The sequence below is a fragment of the Heliangelus exortis genome, chromosome 24 (assembly GCF_036169615.1).
Source record: "Heliangelus exortis chromosome 24, bHelExo1.hap1, whole genome shotgun sequence".
Classification (NCBI taxonomy): domain Eukaryota; kingdom Metazoa; phylum Chordata; class Aves; order Apodiformes; family Trochilidae; genus Heliangelus; species Heliangelus exortis.
The window spans coordinates 4,254,959-4,269,734 of record NC_092445.1 but is presented as its reverse complement, the minus strand read 5'-3'; the positions used below and the strand labels follow the sequence as shown (position 1 = coordinate 4,269,734).

At 51.9% G+C, this 14,776-nt stretch overlaps 1 protein-coding gene across 2 annotated transcripts in view; it reads right to left on the bottom strand.

The window, feature by feature from the left end:
- Positions 1-14,215, bottom strand: part of GRIK3 (glutamate ionotropic receptor kainate type subunit 3) — an 87,849-nt gene extending 73,634 nt beyond the window's left edge. For both annotated transcript variants that reach the window (XM_071767772.1, XM_071767773.1), the window contains exon 1: positions 13,801-14,215. In XM_071767772.1, the coding sequence (XP_071623873.1) occupies positions 13,801-13,915 (115 nt within the window). In that variant the 5' untranslated portion in view covers positions 13,916-14,215. The remainder of the gene's footprint in view (positions 1-13,800) is intronic.
- Between the last annotated feature and the right edge of the window lie 561 nt (positions 14,216-14,776).

Genomic DNA, 14,776 nt, shown 5'->3' with positions numbered 1-14,776 from the left:
AGTAAGCAGTGAAGCATAGTTAGGGTACTGCAGTTTTCAGAATGACTCCAGTCTCGGAGTCTTGGGTTGGAATCCCAGTATTTCACTATTTCAATAAGGTTGTGTCTGCTCATACCTATTTGCTCTGTCTCAGAGGCCCTGCTTGAGTGCAGCAATCTCAGCTATTTACATCCACATATCAGGTTTAAAAGCCTCACCATTAAACCAGCCCAGAGAAGCAGGGAGTACACTGAGCCCTGGTCTGCAAGTACAGAATTCAGGCATGGAAGAGCAAAGTCATTTGTTCAGAGCCACGTGGGGAGCCTGTAACAGAGCTGAACAGGAGCTAAAGAAAGATCAAAAAATACTCAGCTAAAAATAAGGCTTTGGAAATGTGCAGAGGAGAGGCAGCCCTAACAAATCACTATATTACCATCAAAACCACCATTAGGTGTGCTCTGGTTTTGTCACTGACAAAAGCCCAGAGGTTCTGTGCACAGGGACCTGTGTGAGCACTGGTGGAAAAGCCCCCGGGATGGAGAGGGAGCAGCTGGATTCCAGACTCACATCCACGAGCTGAGGGGGATGTGCAGGGTTCCCACTGACCTGAGCTGGTCCCTCTGCAGGGACTGGAAAATCTTGGAATTGTCCCTGCTCCCACCTTCCCCATGGAGCTGCCTGGAGCTTCACAAACCTTTGGTGCTCCTGGAAGGGAAGCTGAAGAGCAAAGATTCCTCCTGAAGTCATCCCTGCCATTGCTCTGCACTGCTGGGCAGGTAAAGCTAACAAAGAAACCAAGAAATTGGGAATCTTCAACCAAACGCTCTGGAAAACTAACGAGGAACAGAAAAAATCCCTGCTGCCCATTAGAGGTACTTAGCACTGTGAAGGAAATTCAGAGAAAAACCTGCCCAGGCACCACCAGCCACAGCCCCTCTGAAATCCATCACTGGTTTGTAGGGGTTGTCACCTGAAATCAAAGGACACTTAACCCTTTGTCATCCAGGCTATTTAGGAATAATTATTGTTGCTATAAATCAAAAGTGATGGCTTAACTGCTCCCAAAAATGTATATTTAACACCCCAAAATGAAGTAGCACGGCCACAAAGGAAAATTCATTAGCTCCCTGGTGGGTTTACAAGTAATTTGCTAGCAATAAAAATGCAAAAACACATTTTGGTGTGGAATGATCATAAATAAAACTTGGACAAGTATTCTTTCTAGGACTCACAAGTCCACTCCCATAATGGCAAGTTTTATTACCCTGGTTTCTCTGTGTTTTCTTTCAAAATGTTTCTGTCACAACAATTTACAAATTACAGTCTCCTTGGCATAAACTTCCATAATTCAGATGGAAATGGGTTTCCCCACCAAGAATCCCAAAGCACAAAGTCTCCTGTAACCCCACAGCATCACCTGGATAATGCAGGCTAAATACAGGGGTCAGAGGTTGGGGACAAAGTGAGGGGTCAGTGAGGGGTCCCCATGCTGTCACCTGGGCTGGTGGCACCTCAAGAGATCCTTGGAAAAGAGGAAACACCTGCAGTGGTTTTTTTCCAGGTACTGGGAAGAAGGAACAATCCCAGCCAGGTGCAGGGGAATGCAGTTTTTTCCTTAAAATAAGAGAAAATAGAGCTCGAAATTCAAAGTGAGTTAATGTCTTCTCTCTGGTTGTGAGGGCAGAGGGTGAGGGGTGGGGGTCAGCACCCAGGTGGGTGCCAGGAGCTGGGGGTGAGGGGAGACCCAGGGGAGGTTGTGGATGCCCAGGGCTGACCCTGAGCAGGGTCTGGGGGGTTCTGGTGCTCATCCACATGGTTGGGCTCTTGCTTCTCCCCAGGAAATCCTTGGGGAGAGAGGAAGAAAGAGAAAGTGGCTGTTAATTAGGTTTGAATGGCCTCTGAAAAATACTAAAAATGTGAATTCATAATGTAGAGATAAGGATATGCAAATCAGGCTGGATTAGGATGCCATTGCTCTCTCCCTCTGGTTGGGGGAAAGGGATCCAGCAGCTCCAATTACCACCCTTCTCATAGAAAATTACACTACAGGCAAGAAAATATTGCATGTTTTCCCTCAAATCACCCCCCACATTGATGTATGAGAAACTTAAGTAAATATGGATATAATTCTCCTTTTACTGATCAGTTTATAAATAGATGGGCACATGCACACAGCCAGCCCTGTCTGTTGAAGCACACCCCTGGGACTGGAGGCAACTGCTGGAAGAGCAGAGGATTGTTTATATTCAACACTTTTATTTATAACTTTAACCTTAAGTGAAGCTGATAATCTGTGCAAAGACAAACTCCACTTTTTAAAAAATATCATTGGCTGATCCGAGATCAGGCACAGCACTTTCTGGATAACCCTTTCCCCACGATGCAGATAAAGATCCCATTTCCATTCAAATGTTATGAGCCAAGCCACCCTCTCACCCTGAAGCTAAACGTCCAAGGACTCATTTTGAATTTCTTCTCAGTAAAGACTACAAACCCTGATCTTGCAGAAATAAAAATTCCCAAGAAGAAAAGTGCATAAAATGAGGGAAAAAATGGTTTTCTTTCCCTATAAAGGAAGAACGGATCTTAAAGGTTTTATAGACCAGAAATTTAAACCAAGAACCACCTTTTTACAGGTCCCTGTAATGGTTCCAGCACTATAGGAAAATGAAAAGAGGGATGGAGGTGGCTGCAGGGCTGTGGGGTCTCTGCAGAACTGGGGACAGCGATCCAGAGGATTTTCCTGCAGCTTTTTCTCTCCCCTCTGCTCATCCCAGGGAGGTTCCTGCCCCTGGGTTTGCAGACACTGCTTGGACCTGCCCTGTGCAGGCTTTAAAAGTGTCCCGGGGGGAAGCTGTGATGGGAAATGCTGGGAGGCATCAGCTTGGGAGCTCCAGATTCCCCATCCCCAGTTAAGTTTTTCAACTTCTGATGAGATGGTTCAAATCAGGAAAATCCTGGCTCCGTGCCAGGCAGTTAAGGAGGAAAGTAATTAATGCAAAATTTTTTTTCCTGCAACAGAAAGCACTGAACATGAGGAGATAGCACAATAATCAGTGTTGCTGCCATTGAAAGCCCACAAAACAAATTGGATTTTGAATGAAGCACATGGAACTGTGACCTCTGTACAAAACCTATCTTGACCTCAGAAAGTAATTGGCATTTTGTTTCCAATTCTCTGGCTAATTACAAATGCTGAATTCTGAACATTCACATTTGAGAATGATTAATTTTCTGATTCTTGAAGAAATCTCCCAACACTGAGGTGCCATGAAGTTGCTTTCTTCATCTGAACTTTGCTGAACACCAAACGTTTTCTCAGTGCCAGTTTTCTGCCCAGTTCAGCTGAGATTCCAGCAGCAAACACCCAAACTGGGGGCAGTCTCTGGGCCCAGGCTCTTCTTCCTCAACCATCTGGAAGCTTCAGCCTGGGTCACTTTGATTCCTCCTTCTTCCTCCTGTGGTTAACAGCCAAATATCTTCCATTTACTCAAATCCTTGGGCTGGACAGTCCCACATCCCATGTGGGAGATGGGATGAGCTGGGCATGGGCACAGCACCACCAGGATGCTGGGGACCAGAGCCCAAATTAGACTGAGGACAATTTGAGCATCCTCTGATGCAAAGCAGAGGCAGAGAGGAGGGAAAAAGTGACCCCGAGGATGATTTGCAACGAGTGTCTTTTTCTCTCATAAATAGGAGAGACACTGTGGGATGATTATCCAGCCAGATTTATCTCTGCAGCTCCGTGTGTATCCTCTGTGCTTAAAAATGTCTCCCTGCCCTTTGCATTATTGCATTGCCCTTTACATTCATACTGCATAAACCTCTCAAGTACTGTAAAACTTACAAGGTGTAATATAATGTCATGATTTTCTTTTACACACCATAAACAACAGTGGCTGGAAAAGGAGCCCAGAAAGGGAGACGTTATTTGGCCTGACAGTGATACAGGGTGGAAATATATGTACAAAGTACACATACACACACTCTTACACACTCAAAATCCCCAGCTGGATTGATTACCTGGCACTGATGGATCACTATAATGTATTGCACAGATAAGGGAATTGATTATCCAATTAATCACTGTCTGCACTTAGAATCCAGTGTTAAAAAAGAAGAAGAAAATATTATAAATCTGTCTTGCCCGGGCAAAAGGAAAAGCTTTTACTTTTGAGGTTAATCATTGTGTACTTTCTGTTGCATATCCAATGAAGGGGAAACATTTGGGATTTCTGCAGTGTTAAATAACCAGGTTTCCTTCCCAAAGCTCTCTGGGAAGTGATGGTTCCTGTGGGGCTGCTCCCTCTGTTCCTGCAGTGAGGTCAGAGGGGGCAGGGACATTACAGGGATAGGAGCAAAAAAAAAGGAGAACAAAGGAAAATCTAAATAAAAAATGGAATGTCTAGGACTCAGAGAAACTGTCCAGCTTGGTGTCCCTCCAGAGATAGGGACAGCAGGTTTTCTAGGCCTGGTTTTGGCAGGTTTGTCTCATGTTTTAGTGAGTTGACTTCTGCTTCCGAGGGAAAGGAGCAGGGATTGTGTGGAGTCAGAAAAAAAAACCAAAAAAACCCCCATGTAATTGAAATGCCTTATAGCAGTATCAATAAATAGCAGCAAAAGCTAAGCTAAGAGCCAGGCTTTAGCAAGGCAGCACCTAATGGTTGCTCTCTGGGGAAAAGCCTTTGAAATGGTCTGTGATAAACTTCTGTAACAAGAACCTGGAGGAAAGAATGCATATTCCTGCAAATTATGGCAAGGATATTTCTAAGTGAAATTTATTTCATTTCTAAAAATCTCCAGGTCCCTTCCAGCTGCCATATTGTTCCTGTGACTCTCAGCACAGAAAATGGAGCGACTGCTCCAAGCCATGTGTTGGCAGTGATTGAAAACTGCTGCAAGATGTGATTTGCCAAGTGTCCTGCAGCTCTGACACTGCCCCAGAGGCTGATCCATGAATTCTCTGGAAACCACCTTCCAGCCCAAGCAGCTGGGAGTCAAGCTGAGGGCAAAGACAGCAACGAGAGAGTAGCTGGGACTGTGCTCCTCAAGGATAACTTGTCTTTCCTTCTCCAACACAGAGGAGCCAGATCCCTGTCCTTCCCTCTGCTGCAGTCAGGTGCCACCCAAAGAGCAGCAGAGCTGTTACCCTGCCAGAGCTCCTCTGTACAGAAAAATGAAAACGGTTCTAGAAACTGTTAGGGAACAGTCTTGATCTTCTCTAATTTTTACTAGAAAATATATGTGGGCCTCCCTGTTGCAGCCTGTGAGAGATTAATATTTCCCCTCCAGCCAGGCATGAATCAGAGTGATTCAGTCCCAGCAGCACCTGGTTGGTTAAAGAAAACCTTATCTGGGTGCTGCTGCAGCTCTGCTCCAGCTCCCAGGCGTGGCAGCCACGCAGCCACACACAGTGTTCTTTACAGGTGACAAAAGATCAGATCCCCCCCTTCCCCTTCCCCTTCCCCTTCCCCTTCCCCTTGCCCTTCCCCTTCCCCTTCCCCTTCCCCTACCCCTACCCCTTCCCCTACCCCTTCCCAGCTCCCTGCTGGCACACACGGCTGGGTGCAGTACAGGCAGTGCAGTGCATGCAGCATGGTGCAGGCAGTGTGGTGCAGTGCACTGCAGGCAGTGCAGTGCAGTGCAGGCAGTGCAGCACAGGCAGTGCAAGCAGTGCAGGCAGTGCAAGCAGTGCAGGCAGTGCAGGCAGTGCAGTGCAGGCAATGTGGTGCAGGCAGTGCAGTGCAGTGCAGGCAGTGCAGTGCAGGCAGGTGTGGTGCAGGCAGTGCAGTGCAGTGCAGTGCAGGCAGTGCAAGCAGTGCAGTGCAGGCAGGTGTGGTGCAGGCAGTGCAGTGCAGTGCAGTGCAGTGCAAGCAGTGCAGGCAGTGCAGTGCAGGCAGGTGTGGTGCAGGCAGTGCAGTGCAGTGCAGTGCAGTGCAGTGCAGTGCAGTGCAAGCAGTGCAGGCAGTGCAGTGCAGGCAGGTGTGGTGCAGGCAGTGCAGTGCAGTGCAGTGCAGTGCAGTGCAGTGCAGGCCTCCCACCCCAGGAGCAGAGCTGGGGGTGTGCAGGTCCCAGAGCCAGGCCTGGCTGCCTCCCTCACCCCCCAATCTGTTCTCACAACCCCTGCTGTAGCCAGGCCAGGTGCCCAGGCAGATGCTGTGCCCCAGGGGTGAGGTGAAAAATCAGTGCTGCAACTGCCTGTGAGTGATTTATTTGGATTCCCTGGAGAAGTACCCACCATGTCTAACACCTCAGTCCCAACAGACAGCCGTAGCTCAGCTAAATTTGTGGGTTGTACCAGATTTTATTTACTGCTTCATCCTGAGAGACAAGTAAGTGCTGACAGCCGTCTATTCATTAAAGTGGGGGAAAGCCACCCACAGGTAATGCTGGGTTTCTCACCAGGCACTTCCACGTCTGATCAGATTTGGCTTTTGCAGTACCAGCTCTGTTATTTTAAGAAGGGGTTGTGTCCCTCTTCATCCTGGTCCCGGTGACTTCAAAGAGCAGGTCTGAGTCCCCAGGCTGAACAAAGGACAGGCTGTAGCAATCATATCTCATTACCAGGTAATGAGCACCCAGTGGCCTGTGCAGGAGCAGCCAGTGGTCCCTTCCCATTCCTTACTGGCCCAAGGAACCACCCTTATAACCCCAGCTGCTGCAGTGGCACTAATGAATGCTCCTGAAGCTGCTGTTGGCAGACGTGGAACCTTAATTTAAATCAATCCCCCTCAAAAGCCTTTGTTATGTGCTCAGTGCCCTGGTCTCTGGCAATCCAAACCCCCCTGGGGGGATCCGGGGGTGTCCATTCTCCAGAGGGATGCTCAAAGCTCAAGTTCCAAAGTCAGGAATCCACCTGAACAGCTCTGTGGTTTTAAGCCTTGGTTTTCTTCCCTTAATACCAGCTGGTTTACCTCTCTGCTTAAAAACTTCCCCAAGCAGGGTTTGTTTTTCTGACTCAGTAACAACACGGACTAAATTCCTAATCCAAGGTGCAAATACTCCATGCTTTGGTGTCAGAGTCTGTGTGCCTGGAGCAAGAAGGTCAGGCTGAACTTCAGAGAAAAAAGTGCAGATTGGGGCTTGGTCTGTGGGTGGATGAATCCTGGGTGCCTCAGGTCCCTGAGGGCTGAGCCAGGCACCCAGCAGGACCTCCCCAGGCCTTCCCCAGCAGTCCTGGGGTCTGGAATGAGGTGGACCAACACTTCCACAGGGTTAGCTTTCCTCTCCTTGTCTGCACTGCTGAACAGAGTGGGCTGGGTGTGCAGGGGAGGCTCAGAGCAGTGCTGGGGATCACGGCAGTGCCAGAGGCACCCAGGGCTCTTCCGTGTGGTGGGTGCAGCCCGACTGCTCCTGATGCTCTTCCCCCATCAGCAGCCGTGTCCCTGCTGGGGTATTTATGCCCAATCTCTTTGTGCAGATGTACAGCACAGGGAGTGATGCTCCTGAACACTCAGGTAACACTCAACACGGTGCAAAGCTGAGAACTGTGGTGTTAAGGGAAGCTCTGCTGACTGCAGAGCCCTGGGGAGCAGCTGAAGGGGTTAACAGAGGCAGCTTCACAGAAAGGTCGGTGCTGGAGCAGAGACAAAGCAGGGAACTGAGCACTCCACCTGCTTTCACGGCTCTTGCTTTCCGTAAGGACCTGCAGGTATTTTAGGCTTTATTATGAGCAATAAAACCCACCACATTGTCCCTGCTTTTACTGGGAATGAAGAGCAGCAACGTGTGAAGTCCCAGCACATCTGAATCCCCTCTACATCAGCCCAAAATGTGGAAATTCCTGCCTGCAAAACCCAAAGCCAAGTCTCTAAGGGGCCCAGAGCCCCGAGGGCTCCCGGGTGGGGGTGTCAGAATCCCCCGCCCAGGCACTGCACACAGCAACATCTGCAGGCACAGCAACATCTGCAGGCGCAGCAACTTGGAGACAATCCACACTCCTCAGCTCTCATCCATTCCCTTTGGCAACGTCGCCATCGCTCTCATCCTCCCGCTCAGCCCCAGCTCCTCTCCCGCCTTTGCTTTCTCTTCCCCCTCCTTCCCCCTTTCAACTCTTTATCTGCCTTAGCCAGAGACCTCCAGCAGCCTGTCTTCTAAGTGTGCAAAGGAAAAAAGGAGTCTAGACAGCATCACACGAAACCCCAGCCAAAACGAGGGAAGGCAGAACTGGGGAAGAAACGCAGTCCGTGGGATTACGAGGCTTAACGCCTGCTCCGAACAGCCTGGGCAGTGCTGGGTTTTATGTGAGACTCTGTCTCCACCAGAGACTCCAGTGTCACAGCTATTCTGGCAGAACTACCCCATGCAGATGCTCGGGAATTAATGCTGATAGCTAATAGAGAGCAGCCTTAGGGGCCAGGAGGGGGAAGGTGGCCAGGAGCAGGCTGAGGCACAGAGCCCTGGACCACTGCTGGCCCTGGGCATGGGGGGGACAGCGAGCTGGGGGGAAGGGCTGGGGAGACTCGAGTTCATTTAATATTGCCAATTTCATGAAACTGCTGATCTGTACCAGAGGAGCTCTTCATTCACTGGGGCAAGAGAGACCCAACTTTGCAGGAGAGCGAATTCCATTCAGTGCTGTTCTGCGTTCCTGCGTTTCTGGGTTTGCAGAAATCTTTTCAAAATACCAAACTCTGCTTAGTTCTACCAATAAAACCACCCAGAGGCAGAGAAATTAAGTCTGAAGCGGTGGCAGTGTGTTTGCCCCTGTGGATGGTAAATCCAAGAGGGGCAATGCAGCAGGAGATGGTGGCTGTCACTGCCAAGGCTTCTGCGTGTCCCCAGGGCAGAGCACCCACGTCCACCCGTGGACATGAAGTCCACACAAATTCTGGAAAATCTGCTGCCTTTCAGGAGGAGGGAGAAGGTGTCTGGGCTAGTGCATGCCACCGGGGGCAAGTGCCTGCCCCGAGGTAGCAGCCTGGCACTAAGTAGGTCTGCTTATTTTGGAGGTACTCCTGGCCCAGGATGAATGAGGGTCCATTTTTTTCTGGTTTGTGGTTTGATCTTAATTTTCTGTATGAAGTTCTCTAGAGGACGCCAAGATCAAATAATTAGACCATACTGCGATAAAGAGGTAACATTGTTATTCAAATGTATTCAGAATTAATTTGCCACCAAACAATTTACACTGCCACCTTTATATCCTGCTGAAATTACTAGAACATGTTATCTAACACACAAAGCATCTCATGACCTGAAATAACTTTATCAACCATTAAATACTTGAGCAATGGGCGCATGGCCACAGGAGTACACACAGAAATGCAAGAGAAAGCACAAAGGCAACAACACAGTGATTTAAAATCAGGAAAAACAAACCAAAGAGAAAAAAAAAATAGCACTTTGCTTGCGACAGTGAAAATGCAGAAAGCAGAATCCTGTAGCAGCCCATCAGGTTCGAGGGGTCAGAGCCTCATCTCCCACAGCACGGAGAGGGCAGAACAGGGGGTCCTGCAGCCGAAACTGGCCGAGGAAAGCCCCCTGCTCCGGGCAGGGCCGGGGGGAGCCCGGGGGGAGCCCGGGGCCAGGGCTGGGGGCAGCCCGGGTGCCCGCGGGGGTTCCCCAAGGATCGAGCTCTGCCCCGTCTGTTCCCAGGTGCTGTGACCCCGCGGCTCTGAAGCTCTTTGCTTCGGGGAGAGGGAATCTTTGGGATCTCAGTTCCATTTCTGTAGGCTCCTACTCCGACGCCTTCCATCCCTTTCCCAGCCCTGGGGAGGAATTCCGTGGAATTTCGATTTTTTTGGAGGACACCCCGAAGGTCAGCGGCCAAACACCAGGCTTGAGCTGAGCAGAAAACCCTGCACCCCTCTGTCTGAGGCTCACCCCTCCAGCACCCCCCTGCCCCACAGCGTGCAGCTCCCAGCCCCATGGCACTGCCTTTTCCAGCCTAGGGAAGCCTCCTTTTGCCTTTACTTTTAAAAATAAAACTTCCTTGGCAGAGTGTGGGAAGGTGATTTCAAAATAAGACTCCAGACAGGCATAATAAGCCTCAGAAAAGCCAGTCACACAGAGAAGCATAATTATCCACAGAATTTGTTTTCTGTGTATTTATTTGAAATAATCAATGATTTTTTTTCTATCCAGGCTCCAGTCCAATTTGATTGTCTTTTCTGTGTTACTTGCAAATCATACAAACAATCGATGCCCTGACCCCTTCTCTAAGCAAACACAGCTTAGAAAGAGACTACAAGAAATAAAACCCAATAAATTCCTCCATGCAGGACTGTTTGTTTAAAAGCTTAGCTGGATCCCAGTCCTGCTCACAAAGACTTCAGAGACACAAGAGTGGGACTTCCAAACACGCTCGAGGTACAATTATTGCCACAGAGATCAGCAGGAATGGAACCTGAGTAAAAACCCCAGAACAAGAGCAAGAACCCAGAGGTGAAGGTGATTCCTTTTGAAAATGGAGACAGCAAAATGAAATCCCTCCCAGGCAGAGCATCCTCCTCCTGCAGAGGAAGGAGTGGGGTGGGGTGACCCGAGTGTAGGGTGGGCTGGGGACCCTGCCTGTCACAGAGGGTGGCAGAGGGGTGGCAGGTGCCACTTTTGCTGCTGTCCTCACTGGAGCAGGGGTGGCCAAGGGGAAGGATGGCAGTGGGGCTGCGTGGGTTTGGTGTCACGCCCTCAGCAGGACTGAAACACAAACAAACCCACTAATCACCAAATGCGAGTGCTCAAACGGGATTGATGGCTCCCGCGGTCTATTTTTTTACAATTGCTTATTAATCTCAACCCATTGGCATGCGTCTGATCTGCACGGAGATCTTGCTAACACATCGTCATCCATCAAAATAATCACTCTCAGTAATTTGTGCTGATGCTCCAGCAGGGCAGGCAGGGAGCCCGGCTGCTCCGCAGTGCCCGCCTGGCTCCACCTGAGGCTCAAGTTCCAGTCATCCCAGCCTGCTTTGTTAGGGCTGGTGACAAAATGGCACCAGGCTCTTGTCTGCCACTTTGAAGGGAGGCTACTACTGCTTTCTAATCTAAAAGAAAGGTTAGAGAAATAGGCTATCTCAGGTAGCTTCATCATCTTGCACTCCCTGCTTTTAGTGGATGAGGGGCAGGGTACTGCAAATACTCAGCTGCTCAGTGCACTTAATAACAGGTGTAATCTCTCTGATCTCACCCGCAGACAGGGCTGGCAGCATCACGGACTACTCTCAGTCACAGTGGTGTAAACACGGAGTAGCTCCACTCACAGTTATCTGTCTCTATAGTAGAATAACTGGGAGCTGAATCAAGCACCTTCGGCGTGCAGCAGATCTAGGTGGTGGGTTCTGATACAGCACTTGCAAATATTTAACAGATTGCATAATAATTGAACAGCTGTTGAATAAGCTTCAGATACAGACTCCTACTTCATAAAAAAATCCAGCAATGTGGCACAGATTTTTGTCATACCTCTATATGCATAGATTATGTTTAGATATGTAGATTAAATAGTTATATTATACTTGGGAGAGAAAGAGCATTTTTGGCTTTTCCTTCCCTTTCTTAGGTATTTCTCCATGTATTTATTTTAATAGTCGGCTTTGTAGGAAAACAAGAGAGCTTTGAAAAGTTACCTGTTTTCTCTCTGATTTGATTTTTGGTTCTAAACCAATACTTATTTAAGTCTTTGTAGCATAACCTAATAATTAAAAGAATTACTTGAAAGCCAGGGTAGCTTTGCACAAATTAAAGCAGGGGGCTAAAGCTGCAATTTTCCAGTGGGCTGAAAAAGAGGTCAGAGTGGTGCCAGTTTTAGCTGGGAGCAAAGTAAAACCACAGCTCTCCCTGCATCCCCCTTTAGAGCCTTTTTTCCCCCTGATCTTTCAGTTTCTTATTTTACTGATCAAGAAAAAGGCTAAATTGAGGTTCTGCAGTTTTGGGTGTTTCCTGCAGAAGGCACAGAGATGCTGGTGGAGGTGATGCACAGCCCTGCCCGCTGCCTCCCTCTCTCTCTCCCTCCCTGCCTGCTCGGCTGCCTCTTTCCCCCCCTCCGTTCCTCCCTCCCCCTCGCTGTGTCCGCCCCAGCTCAGCGCTCTGCTCCCGGGGCAGCCTCCCAGCTGAAGGCGAATAGGAGCCGAGCAACCAGGTGATTTTGGGAAGGGCTGGCGGCTGTTCCCCTGCTGAAAGCTCCTCTGTCCTTCTTGGCAGTTCTGCTTTGATCCCTGTCTAGAAAACCCATTTTCAGGACAACTGAAGCACCCGGGCTTGGTGCTAAACCTCCCCACAGAGCCACAGGGATGCTCCTGAGCCTCAGTGTTTCCCTCAAGCCCCGCTGATATTCCCGAGGGTCTCGGCAGCCCCCACCCAGCCACCTCAGCCCCATCTCTGCTTCCACAGCCTCCCCTCTCCTGCCCGCTCCAGAGCCTCAGCCCAGTACCACGCTGGTTCTGCCCACCGCAGCTCAGGCCTGTTACTGGGAAGCTGGAGACAGGGAGAGGTGACAGGACCCCCGGGCACACAATTCCGACAGGGATCTGCATCCTGGGACCCGCTGGGGAGAGGGAGGTGGCTGCAGTACGTGGTGCTCATGGCTGGTGATGGACTGGGGGGCTCTGCCATGGGACCCTCCTCCCGACTCGGCTGGTGGGGGTGGTGAGGAGCAGCGTGCCCCATCAGCACCCACGGGAGCCGTCCTGGGGGTGGGTTTCTGTTGCACAAAACATCTCCAGCTGTGCCAGGCCGTGGCTGAGCATACCAAGCAGCTTGGCTCCTGGTAAAGTTCAGCAGCCGCCAGGGCCCAGGCCCCAGCAGTGGGTCCATTAACCTTTTCTGCCAGCATTCCTGGCACTACAGCACGCACAGGACTAGTCTGCCTGGAGTGCCTTGTTCACAGACATGTAGGGAAGAGCAGATGTTCACCCTGCAGGAACCAAGCCCTTGTCTGTGAGATGATTTGGGCCATACAATTGCTTGAAACCGTGCTGGAAGTGACACTTCAGGAAGCAGCTGTCCCTCAGGACTGGCATTTTTCTCTTACTGGCTTTCACACTGCTGCTGTGCAGTTGCACTGGGATAGGCAAGACCCATTTTTTTACTTTAAAGTATTCACCGAGGTATCCAGCTTCCACTGCTTTCTCTGGGTTAGCATTTTGTCCCTGAAAAGTCAGGTAAACCCGTCCTTACATTTTTTACTGGCCAGGCAGCAAATTCCTGGGACTGTGTACAGATATCAAAGTACATGGGATGGAGCAGGAAAGCAGCTCCATCCTTTACACAGCATGCTTAAAGCAAGTATCTCGTTTAATTAGAAAATGAAAGATCGTAGTCTCGGTCCCGAGCTGTTATCTGTGCAATTACTTTATGTAACATTATTAAAAATTAATTTTCCCCAGAACCTCAGCAATTGAATGAAACATGCCCGGCCCTCAGCAGCGGCTGTGGTTGTAACCAGCCCCTTGGCATCCTCTGGGCAGCAGAGCTTGGGCTGCTGAGCATCTCTGGCTGGGTCAAAGCACCTCTGCACCCAATTGCAGCAGGCAAACACCTCTCCTGGCAGCCGCACAGCATCCTCCGTGCCCCGGTTCAGCACCTCTCCTCGCATCGAGCATCCCTTTCTCTAGGGGCACAGCAGCTCTCCCCGCACCGGGCACCGCAGCCCTCCTGGGAGCAGGCTCAGCATCGCTCTCCGGGAGCTCGGCACCCCCTCTTCTCTCCTCACGGTTCCCAGCCCCCGGTCGCTCCGTGCGGTCCCCCCGACACCGCTCCCGGTCCCGCTCCGCTCCTTCCCGGCCCCGATCAGCGCGTCCCCCGCCCCGACACCGCGCCCCGAACTTGTCGCCGCCGCCGCTGCGGGTCCGTCCCCGCGGGGAGAGGCGGCCTTACCTATCCGGATGACATGCGGCATCCCGTGCGAGCACTGGCCCCAAAAGCCGCCGACCAGGAGCGCTGCCCAGTATTCCCAGAGCACGCCGCGGAGAGCCGGCCAGAGATGGGGCATCGTTGGGGAGGGCGCGGGCCGGGGCGGCCCTACGGCCCCCGGGGCAGCGGGGGAGCGGGCGGCTGCTGCCCGGGGCTCAGGCGGAGCTGCCGGTCGGCACCGAGGCCGGACCGCTCATGGCACATCTTAGTGCGGCCCGTCCCGCGGCGGCCGCTCCGTGCCCAGCCCAGCCCAGCCCAGTCGTACCGCGCCGTTCCACGCCGAGCCGAGCCGTGCCGAGCCGTTGCAAGCCGAACCGTTGCAAACCGAGCCGAGCCGTGGCGGGCCGTGCGGTGCCGGTGCCAGTCGGGCGGCACCTGCGGAGCCGGGGCTGCCGGTGCGCCCGCGGGAGCCGCTCTGTCCCCTCCTACCGCTGATGCGCGCGGTTCGCGCAAAGCCCCGGAGTGGAGCGGGCACACACACACACACACACACACACACTCTGACACCCCCACCCCCGCACACGCCCCGCACACCCCCACACACCCCCCGGCACTGTACAACCCGCCCGCCCCCCCGGGGCCGACTCGGCTCGTCCCGCCGGGCAGCGCCGTCGACGGGCGCGGGGCGGGAGGCGGCCGGGGACCCTCGGCGGGGCGGGGGGACCGGAGGGACGAAGGGACGTGAGGGAGCAGGGGACCGCGGGCTGCGGTAGTCCCGGGGGCCAGCGATTTTCTTCCCTCGACGGTGCCCTGCCCCGCGGATACCGGGGTGCTCCGTGTCCTCCGAGGGTCCCGCTGTCCCTTATGACTCCCCGTGGGTCCCTTATGTCCCCGACAGCCCCGCCGCCGAGGTGGGGCAGGGCAGCGTCGCCGGGGCCCTTCCCGGGTACCGGGGGTCGGTTCGGGGCCGCCGGAGCGCGGTACCTCCAGCGGTACCCGC